This window comes from Bos indicus x Bos taurus, chromosome 16 (assembly GCF_003369695.1).
Source record: "Bos indicus x Bos taurus breed Angus x Brahman F1 hybrid chromosome 16, Bos_hybrid_MaternalHap_v2.0, whole genome shotgun sequence".
In the NCBI taxonomy this organism is placed as follows: domain Eukaryota; kingdom Metazoa; phylum Chordata; class Mammalia; order Artiodactyla; family Bovidae; genus Bos; species Bos indicus x Bos taurus.
The window spans coordinates 22,998,399-23,018,567 of NC_040091.1; the positions used below are offsets into that span (position 1 = coordinate 22,998,399).

Below are 20,169 nucleotides of genomic sequence, written 5' to 3' on the forward strand. Positions count from 1 at the left end.
TTTAGAGCTTATTATGAGCCAAGCCACTAACTGCCTTCGTAAGTTAAGATACACAGAAAGCATTATGGAGGGAGGACAGGATGGGGGTTCACTCTCACAAAAATGGGGTCGTATTATACCATGTTCATTCCACTTGCTACATAATATCCTCTGTCATCCACAAAATTTTGACTGATGCTAGCCATTTATCAACATTATTCCCTCTGTTTTAAACTTCTTCTTAACCTCATACAGCACCGCTGTTTATAACCACAAGGCAGGCTAAAAAAAATGAATTGCCTGCATGGACAACAAAGACATTCCAGAATCATGTGAAAATTACTTCGTCTCAGTGTCTTGCGCACGCACACTGTGAAGCAAATCAAAAGGAAATGAGGGGAAGTGGCAGAATTTACCTACTAGGTTCATGGCCAGGTTGCCATTTGACTCACCCTGATTAACTGTGGAGGCAAAATGTATGTCCGGGGGTTATGTTAAGAGTACACCAGGTTTCTAATGCACTATGTTTCTCAAAGTCTGATTTCATGTCCCCAACAGTAAGGGTTTCAAAGTGCTCACAAAGATTGCCAATCCAAAGGGCTGTTTTAAACTATGTTTACACAAATTAAATGTCATGCCTTCACTCTCTCTTTCCACAGCACTCTTCTCATTTTTTCTTCAATTAACCGCTTCCTCACCCATCACTACATTTAGCAAGTCCTGAAACAAACAAAAAACCTTGTTCTTCTGCTTAACTCTCCTTTTCGTGTCTCTCTGAGATCTGCTCTTTCTATCTCTTGCCCAACTAGGTAATCTCTGCTTATAAGCTAAAGAGTGTTCTTGTTTTTTTAAACTTAAAAAATTCCAAACCAGTTACGCTTTTGTTTATGCGTAGAAAGTCAGTGTAAACAGAGGATGCTGTGGGCGTCTTTAGAACGGATGAGACAATTTTAGAATCAAGTGACAGAAAGATTTTTTAAACTTCAGGAAAAATTAAGGGGAAAGGAGAAAAATAAGCCAAGTATAGAGAATAGAGAGAGGAACGCAGATACCTCGTAGAATATACACACAGACATACACAACAGGAAAAGACGGTACCTGGAAGGTGACTATCCCCATAACTAGTGAATACAAAATAAGATATATTTTCAAAACATCACAGCAAAGAATGTTAGATTATGTATTATTCATAATGTAAACATTTGTATTAGAGATTCACACACTGTAAGTGTGAATCATGTTGTTTCATAATTGTTAATTCACATATATTTGAACAAAAGACTGAATAATAGAATCCTTGAACAGAAATTTACTAAATTCTTCTAACCAAGGAGTATCTAAGACTCGTTAGAACTTCCGCCCAAGAAAAAAATAGAAACTTCCAGGGATCTTTGGTCGGTGCGCCCAATGAGTTTTACCTTTTGCAAAATATCCTCCTATATCATTTACATCCTTAATGTTTTAGTCCTTCACTCAACGGAAATGCTGGCATACCTAGTGTGAGGCCACCTGCCAGCCTTGCCTGCCTATACTTCAAAGAAATCTATCTAGTCAGTCTTTTGGATGAGCCTTATTTCCTAGTCTTTCCTGAAAACTAGGGTTTGTTTTAGGTTACAGAATCTGAAACTTTATACAATTCCATTAAGGATAGTTTTAGACGTTGTGAAAAACTATCAGCTGTTGCCTGTGAATAACATCATCTGTGATTATACTAGATTGGGAAATCTTTTCAAATTAAAAAATGTATACAAGCTAGATTATAAGTACCAAGTTTTCTCATGTACATAATTTCAATAAAACTATTTTTTCAAATATTTCAGAAGGAAAAAGAATTTAGAAAATAATTATCAGGAAAGAATAGAAAAAGCTAGCATTTCAAATAATGTGCCTTTAAAACACTAGTAATAAATTTTGCTGTAAGGCCTATCACTTTTTATTCATGACTGTTATATGTCTATATTCCTCAAAGTCTGTTACTCTTTTAACATTAAATAATAGATGTTAATCTATATTCTCTTTAAAAAAAAATGACTTGAATTTTAATAACTCCAGAAAAATGTCACTGGTCTATATCGTGGCACTGGTTATTAACTGCTTTGGGAAAGAGCAAGATATAAGCAGAACACATACCTGTTGCCTGGTGTACAAACCCATGCACTTTATCTTCCCACAGCCAGATGGTTGAGTAACAGTGTGAGTGCGGGGGCTGCTATTTTGTCTAATCAATGTCACCACAATGACCAAGCAGGCTCTTTTAAAACCTAGTCTTACTGTACACTCAGTTTCTTACTTTAATTCTTGGGCTTTCCCCCCCCCCCCGCCCAAGAGAAGCTCCCTTTTCCCTTCCCATTCATTATAGCCTTTAAGTGAAAATGTCATATTTTTCTCCTTTTTACTCTGCACTCACAGGATTTTTTTAAAATTAGTTAATTATAAATTAAGTAAGGGCTTCCCTGGGGGCTCAGACAGTAAAGAATCTGTCCGCAATGCAGGAGACCAGGGTTCGATCCCTGGGTCAGGAAAAGCCACTGGAGGAGGAAATGGCAACCCACCCCATTATTCCTGCCTGAACAATGCCATGGACAGAAGACCCTGGCAGGCTACAGTCCATGGGGTCAAAAAGAGTTGGACATGACAGAGTGACTAACATACAAATTAAGTAAACTAAAGTGAGTAAACTGTTTTTAAAATACTTTAAAAATACAGTATCTTCTATTACATTTGAAACAAAAATACTTTAAAAATAAAACCCAGCCATAAAACATTTGTCTAGGAAAAAGAATTCAGCCATTTGGAATGTGTGAAATAGTCTCAAAAGAGATGATTTCTTAAAAAGTGTTTAAATTTTAGCCAATTTTAGAAATTTAGTAGCGCAATAATACAGGTCACAGCCTGATGGGTTTAAAGCACAGAAATTTTCCATATAATACACATCACTCTATCACATTATAAAACACACACACACACATACACACACACACACACATATCTATAAAGTAAAGTTTACTAATTTTAAGTTGGGTAAATAATACCATAAATGTGATAAAGTACATCTCCACCCAAAGTTCCCTTGTGCCTCTTTGACTCAATCTCCAACTCCCACTATCAACCTCTAGCAAACATTCATCTCCTTTGTTACTCTATTTTTGCTTATTCTAGTATTTCATATAAAATCAACTGAAATCATCGGTAGGTACTCTTTTGTTTCTGGATCTTTTCACTTGGCCTAATGCTTTTGAGATTCATTTATGTCATTCTGTGTATCAGTAGTTCATTTCATTGTATGGTTACACCATACTTCATCCATTTATCAATTATTGGATATTTGAGTTGTTTCCAGTCTGGGTTGTTAGGAATAAAGCTGCTGTAAATAGTTTATGCCAAGTCTATGCAAACATACATTTTCATTGCTCTTGACTAAGTACCTAGGAGTAAGACTGCTGGATTTTACGGTAAATCTGTGTCCAACTTGATAAGAAACTTTCAAACTGTTTTCTACAGTGGTTGTATCAAGTTGCATTTCCATCATCTGTGTTGAGCATTCTGATTGCTCTACATCCTCATCAACACCGGATATGTCAATCTTTTTAGTTTTAGTCATTCTCTGGGACAGAGGCCATCATGGTTTTATTTTTGCATTTCCCTAACGGCTAATTCCTGAACATCATTCAGGTAATTTTTTGCAATTTGTATGTATGTTTTGGTGACATATCTGTTCAAATCCTTTGCTCATTTTTAAACTGTATTGTCTCATTACTGAGTTGTACAAATTCTTTGTACAACCTGGACACAATGCATTTATCAGATCTATGTTGTGTAAAAGAGACTTGCCTTTTCAATTTCTTAAAAGTCTTAAAAAACAAAAGTTTTGACATTTCATGAAGCGTAACTTATCAGTATTTTTCTCTTATAGTTCATGCTTTTTCTACCTTAAGAAACCTTTGTCTAAACCAAGCTTTCTCTGATGTTTTCTTCTATAGATTTTGTAGTTTTATCTCATATTGATATTTACGTTCCATTGGATTTAATTTTTTTAATATACGGCTTGAGGTATAGGTGTGAGGTTTGTTTCTTCCAGCCTTTGATCAAATTGCCAACATCCACTGGATCACAGAAAAAGCAAGAGAGTTCCAGAAAAACATCTACTTCCGCTTTATTGACTTCGCCAAAGCCTTTGACTGTGTGGATCATAACAAACTGTGGAAAATTCTGAGAGATGGGAATACCAGACCACCTTATCTACCTCCTGAGAAACTTGTATGCAGGATAAGAAGCAACAGTTAGAATTGGACATGAACAATGGATTGGTTCAACATTGAGAAAGGAGTACATTAAGGGTGTATATTGCCATCCTGCTTACTTAACTTATATATGAAGTACATCATATGAAATGATGGTCTGGATGACTCACAAGCCGGAATCAAGATTGCTGGGAGAAATATCAACCACCTCGAATATGCAGATGGTACCACTTTAATGGCAGAAAGTAAAGAGGAACTAAAGAGCTTCTTGATGAAGGTAAAAGAGGAGAGTGAAAAAGCTGACTTAAAATTCAACATTCAAAAAACAAAGATAACGGCATCCAGTCCCAACACTTCATCACAAATAGAAGGGGGAAAGGTGGAAACTGTCAGATTTCATTTTCTTGGGCTCCAAAATCATGCAGACAGTCACTGCAGCTATGAAAGAAAAGCTATGACAAACCTAGACAATGTATTAAAAACAGAGACATCACTTTGATAACAAAGGTCCATATAGTCAAAACTATGGTTTTTCCAATAGTCAGGTATGGATGTAAGAGTTGGACCACAAAGAAGGCTGAGTGCTGAAGAACTGATGCTTTCGAACTGTGGTGCTAGAGAAGACTCTTGAGAGTCCCTTGGACAGCAGAGATCAAACCAGTCAATCCTAAAGGAAATCAACCCTGAATATCCATTGGAAGGATTGGTGCTGAAGCTGAAGCTCCAATACTTTGGCCAACTCATGTGAACAGCTGGCTCACTGGAAAAGACCCTGATGCTGGGAAAGACTGAGGGCAAGAGGGGAAAGGGGCAACAGAGGATGAGATGGTTGGATGGCATCACCGATTCGGTGAACATGAGTTTGAGCAAGCTCCAGGAGATAGGCAAGGACAGAAATCTGGTGTGCTGCAGTTCATGGGTCACAAAGAGTTGGACATGACTTAGCTGAACAATGACCTCAGTTTTAATGTAAACAAAATTTAAATGAAACTGATTAAGCACAATAGAAAACAAGTAGTATACCATATTCATCTATTTCAGCATCTCAATTCTGAATGACAGGTAATAGTTATCTCCTTTTTAAAAACTTTTAAATTTGCAATAATTATAGAGTCATTGGTGGCACAAAGGAGCACAGGGAGGTCCGTGGGCCCTTCCTGCAGTCTTCCCTCATGTTAACATCTTTACACAAAACCAAGAAACTGCCATTGGTGAAATCCATAAAGCTTGTTCAAATTTCACCAGTGATACAGGCACTCATTTTGCAGCATGCAATTTTATCATGTGTAGCACTGCATAACCGTCACCATGCAGACACTCCACCATGGCACAAAATCTCCCTCCCGTTAATGCTTTATAGCCACACCCTTCTCCCTGACATTCACCACTAACTCTTGGCAACCACTAATCTGTTCTCCATCTTTATGACTGTGTTATTTTATGAATGTTATGAAAACAGAATCATGCAGTATGTATCTTCTTTGAAATTTTTTTTCTCTTTGCATATTTTCCATATTCATCCAAGCTACTGCTTCTACTAATAGTTTATCCCTTTTTATTGCTGAGGGGTATTCCATGGTAAGAATGTGCCACAGTGTGTTTATCCGTTTATCCACTAAAGGGCATGGGGCAGGTTTCAGTGTCTGGCTATTATGAACGAAGCCACTTATGAACAACCATGTGCAAGCAATGTGCACCTTTAACTGTACTTCCTGACATCTATACTGCAAAGGGAGGTAGGGCAAAACCCATTTTTAAAGGACTTACATGTTCAACTAAAACAATATCGTGGTCCAGTTACGTAAAGAATCCATGTGCCCATGCAGGGGACATGGGTTAGATCCCTGGTCCAGGAGGATCCCACGTACCTCGGGGCAACTAAGCCTGTGCCCTAGAGCCCGTGCTCCGCAACAAGAGAAGCCATCAGAATGAGAAGCCTGTGCACCGCAACTAGAGAGCAGGCCCTGCTCACCAGAACTAGAGAGAGCCTGTGAGCAGCAGCAAACACCCAGCACAGTTAAAAATAAACAAACAAATGAATAAAAACTAATGTTAGCATAGTCAACAAGTTCTTAGAGGTAAAAGGCCCAAATCCTGGCCAAAACTTGAGATGTGAGTGGGCACGTGATAAAGGGTGTGCACGTGCGTATCTCTACATGTGGGGGGCAGTCAAGAGCAGAACAAGTGATGTGGGGTAACTCCCTTGCCCTTTTCAGAAAGCGTGAAAATGTAGTGCTATTTATATTTGTTATGGCACAGAGATTAAATCCTAACACATATTCAAGGTCTGGGAATGTCTGATAATTCAATAATGCTTTAAGGAAACAGTTTTGTTCTCTAGATAAGATCTTTTTAGGCTAATATGAACATTTTTTTCTGATGATCCCAGTCCACTGTAAATGTATGCATACACAACAGATTCTAAATTTATTTTAGGCCAACCTTGTAATATGCTGGTTATAATTTACAGAGAATGAGAAAAATCAGATATTATTATTCAATTAAATACATGACTATACATTTCCTTGATCGTTTTTAGAAAGTCTTCATGTATGCTCTATAATACACTTTAGACAAGAGTAAAAAAAAAAAAAAAAAAAAAAGAGACAGCCACTTCCAGATGACATTAATGAGGAAGAACAGCATCCAGCAACAAGAAACCTTACCAACAACAGCTGGGGGCTAAGTCCAGCCGACTCCAAAGTGTGACACATTTCCTCAGTGGAGCTTTCTCCACATAAACACTTCCAAAAAAAGAAACTGCCTGGTAAAACAAAAACAAAACACGTCAACCAATGCCTGCTTACCAAACTCAAAATCTTCCTGAATTGCAATCTAGATCCCTAGAGGAGCAAAACAACAGCAGAGAAGGGAAATCAATGGCTCAGTTTGCTTAAGTGATTAAAGCAGAAAGCAAATCATTACATGTCTCACACTGTCTCCTAAGTATACTTTTTAATTCAGTACAACTTTTATAAGACAGTGCCCACCTATCCAGAGAGTCTTCCGTTGACTGTAAAACATACATTCAATTCTTTGGTTAATTAATTTAAAAAGAGGGAGGATTCAGAAAGTAGTTTATCATTCATTCTACCTACCCAAAGCCACATATTCCTCTTCACTTGTCTTCTTTATGTTGACCACATCTTTCTCATATTCTAAATATTCCAGGAATGTTTTCACAGGCAACACACCATCCTTATCATCAGAAAATCGGACAGCAGTCCTGTTGTTCTCTTGCTTATACTTCTCTAACAAGGCCTGGAGCTTAAGGAGTTCTTTTTCATCCAGCCTTAGTAACACGGCCAAGTCCTTAAATTTAGGGAGGAAGGAAGTTATCAACAGACCATTTCTCTTTCTACGACTGCCACTATGTGTCAATTATCTGTCATTATCTGCCATTATCATCTGAAACAAAATCCAAGACTATAAGCAAAAAATGATTTCTTAATTAATATGATAGCTATGGTGTGCTCTGCTGAAAATGTTACTCTCAACTGATAAGTAGGATGTTATTTAAATAAAATAATCTTGAAACACTACATATTACTGGAAGTATCATTCTTAGAAAGTTTCTTGAGATTATTCAATACCCTTCTAAAATGTCTGAATTTTAATAAACATATATTATTGCTTAATCAGAAAAAAATGTAAGTGGTTGTTAATTGCCAACTCTTGTGATTCTGAGGAAACTAAAGAACTATTTGATATTTAATACTTGTTTTAGTAAGCAGCACAAACACTATAAAATAAAAGCAGTGGGCAACAGTCCTCACTGTATCTGCATATAAATCCTCTATATGGCTCTCAGGGTTGCAGAGGTTAAAAAGTAACAGATACAACCTGCCAGTCTTTCAAACTGTTTTCACATCAGATGTGCAGAAACATCTCCTGATACTACCACTGGTGGCGGCGGCAGTTTGGTCGCTCAGTCGTGTCCACCTCTTTGAGACCTCATGGACTGCTGCCCACCAGGTTCCTCTGTCCATGGGATTCTCTAGGCAAGGATACTGGAGTGGGTAGCCACTCCCTTCTCCAGGGGATCTTCCCACCCCAGGCACCCTATAGGTATAACTTAATCAACCTGAACTTTTCTGCTGCTTGAAAGTATTTTTCACTATTGGAGAAGTAATGGCAGAACAAAATCTCCTAAAAAATGGCCTTGTCATTTATCATGGCATTCATAGAGTAGTATTATGAAGAGATCGTTAAAATACTTTATAAAATTCATCTATAATACCAAAGATTAAAAAAAAAGTTAGAATGTGTGCATTATTTTCAATACTGAGAGGAAATATTTTCAGTATTTGCCAATTCTCATTTTTGTTTAAAATTTCTGTTTATTTCTATACATGTATTTACAATAATAGGCAACTGTTTTAAAATTCAATGAGCTTTCAGATATACCAAATATGTTTTTTAAAAGCGTTACCAGTGCCTTGACAAATCACTAAAGTCACTTTAATGGTTTTCCTTTAGATAAGTAAAAGACATGAGACCCTGAAGCCACCAATCTGCGCACGGTCACACAGTACTTGAGGGAAGAGAGGACAATATTTCTCTCTGTTCTCTATCACGAGAAATTCTACTTCTCTGCAGAGAAAGTAGGAGTTTTGTATACTCTCCTAGAAATGAGCAATACTGCACTTGTACTATAATAAGGATTATAAGGTCCTATCACTTTTTTACATTTTGAAGAATAAAACCATATAACATTTTCTACAATTACTTTAAACACACTGATGTAAGATGGACTATCTTAAAAATGTATTCTATTATGTAGTAAACAACAGCAGTATGAGTTTACTAACAACAACACAGAAAAGCTGGTCTCTTCTGCTTGTTAGAATCATTTTCTTTAAAAGAAATATAAAATTTGCTACTTCCGTTCATTGCACAGTTTTGATTAGCAAACCCTGTCAAAAAGAAGTTGTAAGAAGCAATTTTATAAAAGAACTTAAGGAAAACCAATGGATTAATAACAAGCTCAATATTCAAGCCTAAATAACATAAATTTAGGAGCAAGGCACAGAAGCCAGCAGGGATCTTTTAAAGAACATAAACCTTTACACATTAAAAAAAAAAACCTTAATATTTGTACTTCTTTACTATCAATTAAAAAATAATAAATAACCAAAGAGATGATTTTGTATAATGAATAATGGGATTACTCACATTATCAGAGAATGGTGTATCTGAATGAAAATCAGTGGAATTTAATTGACTAACAGACTCATAAAGATGGAGTAATTTCAATTTATTGGCACAAAATTGTAGCAGTCCTTCATCAACAGACTCAAGCTCTACAAGGTAGAAAGAAAAAATACATTAAAGAGAGATATTTAACAGACTGATAAAAATAACTTAATTTTACATAATTTCTTGATGTTCCATTTTATAATATTGCTATATTTTCAATAACAAATTAAGAAGGCAAAAATAATTTTTATATCATACAAAGTGTCTACATTTTTAAATGAAGGTGCTATAATAGTGAGAGAGGAGAAAAAGAAAGAAAACAGAAGAGATATTTTAGTCTAGTACTCAAATTTAAACAAATATTTTGGAAACAGGTTTGAAAACATCCTTCCCTCACTCTCTAACTCAAATGTTGTCTATTATTCTCATACCCTGAGAAAAGACAATTGGAAAGCTGCCTGGCTCTTCTTATCACAGTGCTCAAAGATACTATAATTCAACCAGAAACTGGACTGTAACACATGCATCCTCAAGAGAGGCTGAGAAAGAGACCAAAAGTAGAATTCCACCCACATCAGTCAGGTTTCTTGTCGAGATTATCGCTGGAAAAATACCCACTCTCTGCATAATACATTCCTGTATGATAAAGGCAGACACTGAAAACTTCAAGACTCTGTTATGGGATACAATAACATGGAAGATTGTCTATGTTCTCACAGCCAAAATAAAATGTAGCATACTCAATATTTGTCATTTTTAGGACTCTCATTTGTGGGTAGAACTTGAAGCTAGTGATGTTACAGAACTCCGACAATGGTGTTTGGTTTACTCCTAGCCCAGTGCAAGGTAAATTTTAATAATTTTTTTGATGTTTTAAAAAAATCCTTAGGGGGACAGGGAGATTTTAGAAGTGCACTATACACCTGATCTGCCTCTTGAGAAATTTGTATGCAGGTCAGGAAGCAACAGTTAGAACTGGACATGGAACAACAGACTGGTTCCAAATAGGAAAAGGAGTTTGTCAAGGCTGTATATTGTCACCCTGTTTATTTAACTTATATGTAGAGTACATCATGAGAAACGCTGGACTGGAAGAAACACAAGCTGGAACCAAGATTGCCGGGAGAAATATCAATAACCTCAGATATGCAGATGACACCACCCTTATGGCAGAAAGTGAAGAGGAACTCAAAAGCCTCTTGATGAAAGTGAAAGTGGAGAGTGGAAAAGTTGGCTTAAAGCTCAACATTCAGAAAACGAAGATCATGGCATCCGGTCCCATCACTTCATGGGAAATAGATGGGGAAACAGTGGAAACAGTGTCAGACTTTATTTTTCTGGGCTCCAAAATCACTACAGATGGTGACTGCAGCCATGAAATTAAAAGACGATTACTCCTTGGAAGGAAAGTTATGACCAACTTAGACAGCATATTCAAAAGCAGAGACACTACTTTGCCAACAAAGGTCCATCTAGTCAAGGCTATGGTTTTTCCTGTGGTCATGTATGGATGTGAGAGGTGGATTGTGAAGAAGGCTGAGCGCCGAAGAATTGATGCTTTTGAACTGTGGTGTTGGAGAAGACTCTTGAGAGTCCCTTGGACTGCAAGAAGATCCAACCAGTCCATTCTGAAGGAGATCAGCCCTGGGTGTTCTTTGGAAGGAAGGATGCTAAAGCTGAAACTCCAGTACTTTGGCCACCTCATGTGAAGAGTTGACTCATTGGAAAAGACTCTGATGCTGGGAGGGATTGGGGGCAGGAGGAGAAGGGGACGAAAGAGGATGTGATGGCTGGGTGGCATCACCAACTCGGTGGACATGAGTCTGAGTGAACTCCGGGAGTTGGTGATGGACAGGGAGGCCTGGCGTGCTGCGATTCATGGGGTCGCAGAGTCGCACATGACTGAGCGACTGATCTGATCTGATACTTTTTAAAAGAGGTATTTCTAACATGTTGTATGCACTAAGGGAGGTTTCTATTTGCCAAAAGTCAATTTTACATGTGTTAAGAAAAAAATTTCAAAATCAGGATGCTTACTGTCCTGCAACAGCATTAATATTTATTTATCTGTTTAATTTTTGGTCATACCATGCAGCATGTGGCATCTCAGTTCCTCCACCAGGGAACTGAAGCAGTGCCCCCTGCAGTGGAAGTAGAGTCTGAACCACTGTACCACCAGGTAAGTCCCCTGGAACAGCATATTACGCTTTATCTATTAAGCCACTCTGCTGCTGCTGCTGCTAAGTCGCTTCAGTCGTGTCCGATTCTGTGCGACCCCAGAGACGGCAGCCCACCAGGCTCCCCCGTCCCTGGGATTCTCCAGGCAAGAACACTGGAGTGGGTTGCCATTTCCTTCTCCATAAGCCACTCTCGGCTGGCTTAAATATGAAGCCTCCTGGCAGTTCAGGGGTTGGGACTCTCCCTTCCTACATAGGCGTTGAGGGTGTGATTTTTGGTCAAGGAGCTAAGATCCCATGTGCCTTGTGGCCAAAAAAACCCAAAACATAACACAGAAACAGTACTGTAACAAATTCAATAAAGATATAATTCACACAATAAGCAAGCAAAAAATCACAACTAGATGAAGTCAGTATACCACATACTACATTTTTAACTGATGTTAGGAACTCAGAATAAATTTTTCTAGCTCAGCTGGACAGAATATGGAGTTACAACCCCACAGTTACAGATGTAATTCTTTTCCAGACAAATATATTCTGAACTGTAAAAAACAATCAGAACTGGTCATGTAATCATAGTCTGTGATTCTGGAAGCCCTAGTTCCATTCATGAGGGAAGTGGATGAAAAAATATGGATTCCATACACTGACAAAACATTAATCAAAGCATAGAATTTAGAAAAAAAATCATTATCATGGTCAAAACAACATTACTGAGAGTTAAAATACAATGGCAGCAAGACAGCCTGGTTGTTTTTTTGCTTACCACCAGCTATCTTGTCCCCACATGCCAATGGCTTTCAAAACGCTTTACAACTATTATCACAATAGTCACTTCCCATCATTCTATCTTTCCTCATAATAGATGGATTCAAATGAAAAATATTTACAGTAAGAAAGAGAGTCAACATACTCAGAGAAAGATCAGTAGCACACACTGAACAGGGAATTTTAAAAGTCCCCAATGACAAAGGTATGAAATAAGTTTTCTTCTTTCTTATACATTGTTTCTTATACATATTACCACATCAAGGTAACAGAAGGGCATCATAAACAGTTAATACTTCCTATGGTCAGAGTTACAGAATTTGAGGTGAGACCATAAACAAACCCTATTACCTTGATTTTTTAAAGTGTCCATTAATGTCTGAGTGATGTTTTTAAGGCAGGAAAATGGTAAACGTTCGCTTGCCAATATGCTTTCCAATGCCTAGAAGAAAAAGAGAAAAAAGAAAGTGAAGTCGCTCAGTCATGTCTGACTCTTTGAGATCCCATGGACTGTAGCCTACCAGGCTCCTTCGTCCATGGGATTTTCCAGGCAAGAGTACTGGAGCAGGTTGCCATTTCCTTCTCCAGAGGATCTTCCCAACCCAGAAACTGAACCCGGGTCTCCCACATTACAGGCAGATGCTTTTACCGTCTAAGCCACCAGGGAAGCTGCCTACAAGAAAGATAAGGAACAATTTTCGTACAAGGCAAAGATCTTGGTTTTTCAATTTTACATTTATGCCCATAGTTTCACTGCCCCAAGTTTCAAAGGGAAACTCCATTTTAAGATGTATTAATCATCCAAGAGCTTAAGTTGCATCATAAGTAATATGTAATCAATTTCATGTCATGCCAAATATGGTACCATGACAAGAAGTCCAGACTGAGAATGAAACAACTTGGAAAGCAACTGAGGTTCAACAGGATGGCTGAGCAGAGACAAAGTTATTCACCAGTAAGAGTTTTGTATATATGCATAAATGAAAAGCAGACATTGCCATTGTCATGCCAATAATAAAAGCTGACAACTTAATTACTGCTATGTTACTGTGCTTAAGCATGGCTGGCTGTATCCACAGGCCAATCTAGATGAATATATTTCCCACCTCTCCACGCCTACTCTCCTTCTGCCTACTGGTAGGTATTTAAGAATCTTCATCATTACTTCACTCCTAAAAGAGCAACCATCAGAATCACTAGTGGGTTACACACAGCACTTAAAGTTCACACTTGTCCTTTCATATCAGCATGTTAAACTGAATTTTGAATTATGAGATTAAACAGTATAAAAGGTACGCTATGAATGTGGCATGAGACAAATAACAAATAACAGACTTCATCCAACAACAACTCTGTGTGTCTGTTGGGGAGAAACAGGTGCAGAGAGAGGGCAGCTCTGGAGGTTGGGCCGGCCTAGCATGAGGCAAATGCATGGAGGATATAAAGAAAGTGACCCAGGGACTTCCCTGGTGGCCCACTGGTTAGGAATCCGCCTTTCAATGCAGGGAACACAGGTTTGAGCCCTAGTCAAAGAAAGGCTGCCTGCAATGCGGGAGACCCGGGTTCAATCCCTGGGTTGGGAAGATCCCCTGGAGAAGGGAATGGCAACCCACTCTAGTATTCTTGCCTAGAGAACCCCATGGACAAAGAAGTCTGGTGGGCTACAGTCCATGGGGCCACAAAGAGTTGGACACAACTGAGCGACTTCACTTACTTACTTACAAAGAACGGCTGCCAGGCAACTAAGTCTGAGCACAAGAGCCTGTGTGCCAAACTAGAGAGGCTGTGCACCACAACAAAAGATCCCAAATGCTGAAACGAACATCCTACATGCTGCAACTAAGACCCAAAGTAGCCAAATAAATGAATAAAATATTAAATAAAAAGACAGAAAGTGATCGAAAAAGGCAAATACCTAGGAAAATGTCATCTGCCTCTGTTTGTCTACTATCACACAAGTTAGCGGCTCACTGCCTTACTAATATTATTCAGTCTTCAAAGTCTAAACTGGTTTCTTTCCTCTCTTAACTGTTGTAAAACAATACACAAATTTAACTATTAGGTTGTTTAGTATTTTTTATAAAATTCATAGCTTCATACGAACTTCAGTAGTATTAAAAAAATTAAGGAAACAGTTTGTACTGTTCTAAAGTTTCCTGATTTTATTGTTCTATGATGTAAAAAAGATGGTATTAAAATGAGAAAAATTATGTGGGTTCTGACCCTCCCTTTCTAAGATTGAAGCCCTAAACTGCTCTCTACATGCTCACTCTGTCAAAAGAATCACATTTAATAATGGAAACTTTGCCCCAAGGAAAATGAGAACCTATTAGTACTGTCAGTGGAGTGGAAAACACAATTAAAAGTCAGAAACCTGTCAGTTTTACAATAAAATGATAGTGTTTTTAGAAAATGAGTGCCATAACAGAATAAGAGGGATAGAAAGAAACCAGTATTCACTAAATCATCCTACTATTCAGATGCTGTGTATTATGAAAATGACGCATTTGGTAAGGTCCTATTTGAAGGAGCTTAAAAGATATAAAGAGGAAAAAGCTGGGGAGCTAGGACTAATACATATGAAATAATCAGAAAACAAGTGTAATCAGCCCTCTGTATCCATGGGTTCCTCATTTACGGATTCAACCAACCACAGACTGAAAATACTCGGAAAGAAAAAAATTCCACAAAGTTCCTAAAAGCAACTGTGAATTTGCCCCATACTTGCAACTATTTACACAGCACTTACGCTGTATTTACAACTGTTTACATAGCACTTACACTGTATTAGCCATTACAAGTAATCTAGAGAGGATTTAAAGTATACAAGAGGATGTGCGTAGGTTATATGCAAATACTACACAATTTTATGGGGCTTCCTTGATAGCTCAGTTGGTAAAGAATCTGCCTGCAATGCAAGAGACCCCAGTTCAATTCCTGGGTCGGGAAGATTCTGTGAAGGAGGGATAGGCTATCCACTCCAGTATTCTTGGGCTTCCCTTGTGGCTCAGCTGATAAAGAAGCCACCTGCAATGTGGGAGGCCTGGGTTCGATCCCTGGGGTGGGAAGATGCCCTGGAGAAGGGAAAGGCTACCCACTCCAGTATTCTGGCCTGGAGAATTCCACGGACTGTATAGTCCACAGGGTCACAAAGAGTTGGACACAACTGAGCCACTGTCACTTCACACAGTTTTATAAAGGGACTTGAGCACCTTCAGATTTAGGTATTCACAGGGGGTCCTGGAATCAACACCCCCAGGGAATCTGAGTGAGACTGCAGTCATTAGCCCTCTGTTCTGATTAAAAGCAGAGTTCAGAGGGATCCCTGAGGACCAACGAGCCATGTCAGAACCCAAGCAGCAACGGCAGGGATTTGGGTAAGAGGAGTGGCAGTAACGTAACGAGCTACCATATTACAACCAGGAGCCTGGAAAAGGCAACAAGTCTTGATTATTCCATGAGAAGCTAAGAAGCAACAGGGCCTCTTCTACAGTATCAATGTGAATGTAAATTAGTACAAGTATTTTGAGAAGTAATTTATCAACAACCAGCCAGAAGCTCATACCCTAGAGATTCCACTCTAAGGTATAAACTCAAGAGAAACTCTTACATTTGTGTGCCAGGAAACATTGTACAAGGATAATCATACTCTTATTGTTGGTAACAGCAAAAAACTGAGAACAACGTAAATGTCCACAGACAGTGAATAAATAAATGACAGTCACAGAGTGTAATTCATACATTACACGAGTTAGCTGCAGGCAGCAATGCAGACAACTTCCAGAAACACAATGGTAAGAGAATGGAGTAGGTCACAAAGAAGACAGAGTAGGACTCGATTCACTTCAAGTTCAAAAAAGTGGAAAATGCATCACTATGTTTTAAAGGAGTCATACAGAAATGCTGTAACTACAAAGAAAAGCAAAAGAGGAACACAAAATTCTAAACACTGGTTACTGTAGGAATGGGAGAAGGGATGGGAGGAGGAGGGACATGCAGGGAGGGCTCTTCAGAGTTCCTGGTAACATCCTGTTTCCTAAGGGGGGTGGTCATACACAGCTTTGTCTTATTATTATTACTTAATTTGAATATATGCTATGTATGGGTTTTCGTGTATATAAAACACACATACTTCCATGTATGGTAGTATTACTTAATCAAAAAAGAAGAAAGACAAAAGAGACAATAGAAACTTTTGCATAGGGATGTAAAAAAAGGATGAACATGCATAAAAACACAGAAAGAGGATTTTGGCCTGTCATGTTTTTGGAAGCAAATAGGAAAATACAGATTTTATTAAGAAGGGAATATAACAGTCACTTGGCAGGAAAGATCTTTTATTTTATACACTTACTTGTTTTTTGGTTGCAGGGTATTTAATATCAAGAATTAATTCCTTTATTTCTGTTTCAATCAAATCTAGAAAGAAAATTAACCAAAATAAAATTTTGGTTCACTTTTACGACAGGTAAACTTTATTCTAAAGAAAAACACATGTATTTGCACTATCAGTCAGTCTGAAGGATTTCTGAGTCCTCTTGGAAATTACTGTTTTATTGTTACAAATTTTAATAATCCCTCGATGGCATGCTTCATCCTTCAGAATAATTCCAATAAAAGCTATACATGATTACTTGTACCTCATCTCATTCCACAAAGGAGTTGCAACAGCTTATAAATGCACTAAAGTGTTTTGCTTGCTCCATTTAGAATATTCTATTAACTTTAAAAATGCCATGACAGTATCCTTCATTTTTATTAAAGGACACCTACCAAGATTGGGACATTTTGCTTTCAGCAAGGTTCCCAGTTTCTTCACTAAGTGCATGTCCTTGGCTCGTTCACTCTTCTTATCGCTAAAACAAAAAAATACAACAAGTTCTTAAAGAAAGTGAAGCTGTCTTCCTTCTAATTCTGATACATCCAAATTTCTTTTTCTTTTCTACGCTTCCTATTTAACTTTAAAGGGATCAGTCCAGAGAGAAATAAAACAATAGCTACAAAACAAAGCTATATTTAAAATGAACAACCAACAAGAACCTACTGTATAGCATAGGGAACTCTGTTCAGTGTTGTGTGGCAGTCTGGATGGGAGTGGAATTTGGGGAAGAATGGATACATGTATATGTATGGCTGAGTCCCTTTGCTGTCTACCTGAAACTATCACAACAGTGTTAATCGGCCATACTACAGTACAAAATGAAAAGTTTAATATATATATATATAAAAAAAAGGACTGGGAAAAGTCAGTAGAGGGACATTAATAAGCTGGCATGCGATACAACTTACCTCAATGCTAAGTGGAAAGGAACACTGACTGTTTTCACACTTCCAGACACTGGATCAACCAGGCAGATCTGGTAAGTCTGGGGCTGCCAACTCTGACTAGTAATGTTATTTAAGCCCATTATTTTATAGCCAGGATACAGAAGCCTGAGGAAATCACAAACCAATATGGTAAGCCACGGAGTTTATATGCTGCAACAAAAGATCCACGTGATGCAATGAAGATCCAGGGTGCCACAACAAAGCCCCAAGGCAGCCAAATAAATATTTTTAAAAAAGTAAAATAGAACCTAACTGCCAGGGTTCTACCTTGTTAAAGTGTGCTAGAAAATCACATAACCAGGCTGATGTCGCAGTGGCAAACAAAGCACTCACATGACTTCGTATCATCACCAGGGGAATCGGAAAGAATCTTTCCTTTCCAGCCTCCACAGTGTAAGAAGGGATGGGGACAAGTGGGGCACCAAAGCTGACTTTAATTCAGTAGTGTATCACGGCCTCCTCAGTCAGATTCCTTTGTTATTAAACACTTAATCCATAATTACATAGCAGCCACTCATGGGGAAAAACCACAATAAAGGACATTTTAATTCTCAACCAACTTGCAATCTAATTAAGTAGCTTTAAACAGAAGCTTTACTTGAACAAAAGCATTTCTTTTTGCTGCCAGGAAAAGGCTAGGGTTTGCGGCTTACCTGCAGTACTTTCCCACGTTGAAAGCGCCAACTCGAGGGCCCTGCTGTGTACTCCACACTTCTAAAATGCCCCTTCGTGGTGCATAGATCACAAGGAACTGAGCCACTCGACTTGGACCCTGAGGACTTCCAAATGGGGAAAAGTCTCCCTTTTCTGGCACTCTTTCGTGGAGGTCCTCTACAATCTGGATCCAACCAGTCTGTGCATCTCGATACCCTTAGAGACAGAGGAAAAGGAAAGCCACTTAGATATGGAATCTAGGTTTAGCAGAGCCTTCTGAAGCACTCCGTAATGTTTTAGTCAGGGGGGCTCAAGAAAAGCAATAAATGTATATTCTCTTTTATTATGAAATATATTAAACACAAAAAATTATAATTATGACAAATCCTAAATCGCCAAGTCTCTTTAAAATGTCAGTTTGCTACAGTTGGTTCTGATCACTTTCTTTTTTAAGAAGAAATCAGTTATCATGGAAGGTTCCCTGATTTCCATCCCTTCCTCCCTCTCTTTAAAAAATTCTGGAGAGATTTTAAGGTTCAGATTTAAAGTATAAATCCAATTAAAATAGAAGATCAAACTGGTTTCCTGCAATTCAGGTCCCCTGGTGGCACACAGACAGAGGGAGGACATGGGCTGCAGAGCAACGGGAAGCAACGCCGGCCTGTGAGAAGGAAAATGCAGCTGACATGCCTTCCTATTCCCTCTCTTCCCAGTAACGGGGAGGAAAAGGACAGAGTGCGCCAGCTGCAGAAGACAGGCCACACGGCAGTCATAGCATCACCAGAGTGGATCTGGACCAACTGGTATATATTCTGGAAAAGTCTTGCTGAGAACATACCCTTGAAGTTATTTCAGAAAACAAGCACCAGGTCGGGAGAAATGATGTATCTGCTACCTTGAAACCTATTTCTAAAGACATTTAAACATGTGGCAAGTAAACACTGCAGGAATTCTTTGGCAAGAAGGTAAAAGTGGCCTCAGTCAGGTCCAGAGTTTAAATTTAATGCCCTCAAATCCATTATTCCTCACAATGCTAAAAACAGACCAGATTGCATCAAAATTGTGGTTTCTAACTAACAGTCTCTGCTTACATGTTAATATTAAAGATGATTACAAACAATGAATTCTCCTCTCCTCCTTCGTCAAAAGGATTTATTTTATTCAGGTTGAAAATGTGCCAATATATTTTTAAATCTCCCTTATAGTTAGGTTTGCTATGTGACTAAGTCCTAAATAATGTATTGCAGAAAAAGCTTCGCAAGATTTCTGAAAATAACTTCAAAGTAGACTAAGGTGGTAGTCTTTCTGTCCCCTTCTTCCTTCCTGGGATGCATGTAAGATGGCTGGAGCTTCAGCAGCCATTTAGACCATGATATAACCTTCATGGGGAAGCTACATGGAATAAGACTGAGTTCCTGAGGATGTCATGTGATATCATACTGATCCTGTACATAGCTCTGTGCTTGTCACTAAATGTAACTTCTAACAGACAATGTTACCAAGACACTTAAATGAACTGACCCAGGCATATGGATATGGAACTCAAATTTTAAAAAAATGAATCTTGCTAGGTTTTGCCATCTTGAATCTGAAACACCCAGCATTCTAGTTTTGGAAAGATTTGATTCAAGCACGGCCCTGCAAACTGGAATGAACCTTGCAGGGGCAAGAAACTGAATTCAGGAACTGACAATGTGAGAACTGAAAAGAAGGACATAAGGAAGAGTTTTTAAGTACCTATGCGTTGGTCAAACTTAAAGGATGTGTCAGTTGGACTATGGGTCAAATGTTGTTGATATGATCTGAGTACATGATTAAAA

General features: G+C 38.3%; 1 protein-coding gene across 1 annotated transcript in view; it reads right to left on the reverse strand.

The window, feature by feature from the left end:
* Positions 1–20,169, reverse strand: part of RAB3GAP2 (RAB3 GTPase activating non-catalytic protein subunit 2) — a 104,065-nt gene that overhangs the window by 23,104 nt on the left and 60,792 nt on the right. Inside the window, exons 14-21 of the mRNA XM_027564471.1 lie at positions 18,349–18,565; positions 17,657–17,800; positions 17,141–17,223; positions 16,722–16,786; positions 12,719–12,809; positions 9,396–9,523; positions 7,319–7,532; positions 6,887–6,984 (exon numbers count right to left, since the gene is read on the reverse strand). Of these exons, the coding sequence (XP_027420272.1) occupies positions 6,887–6,984; positions 7,319–7,532; positions 9,396–9,523; positions 12,719–12,809; positions 16,722–16,786; positions 17,141–17,223; positions 17,657–17,800; positions 18,349–18,565 (1,040 nt within the window). The remainder of the gene's footprint in view (positions 1–6,886; positions 6,985–7,318; positions 7,533–9,395; positions 9,524–12,718; positions 12,810–16,721; positions 16,787–17,140; positions 17,224–17,656; positions 17,801–18,348; positions 18,566–20,169) is intronic.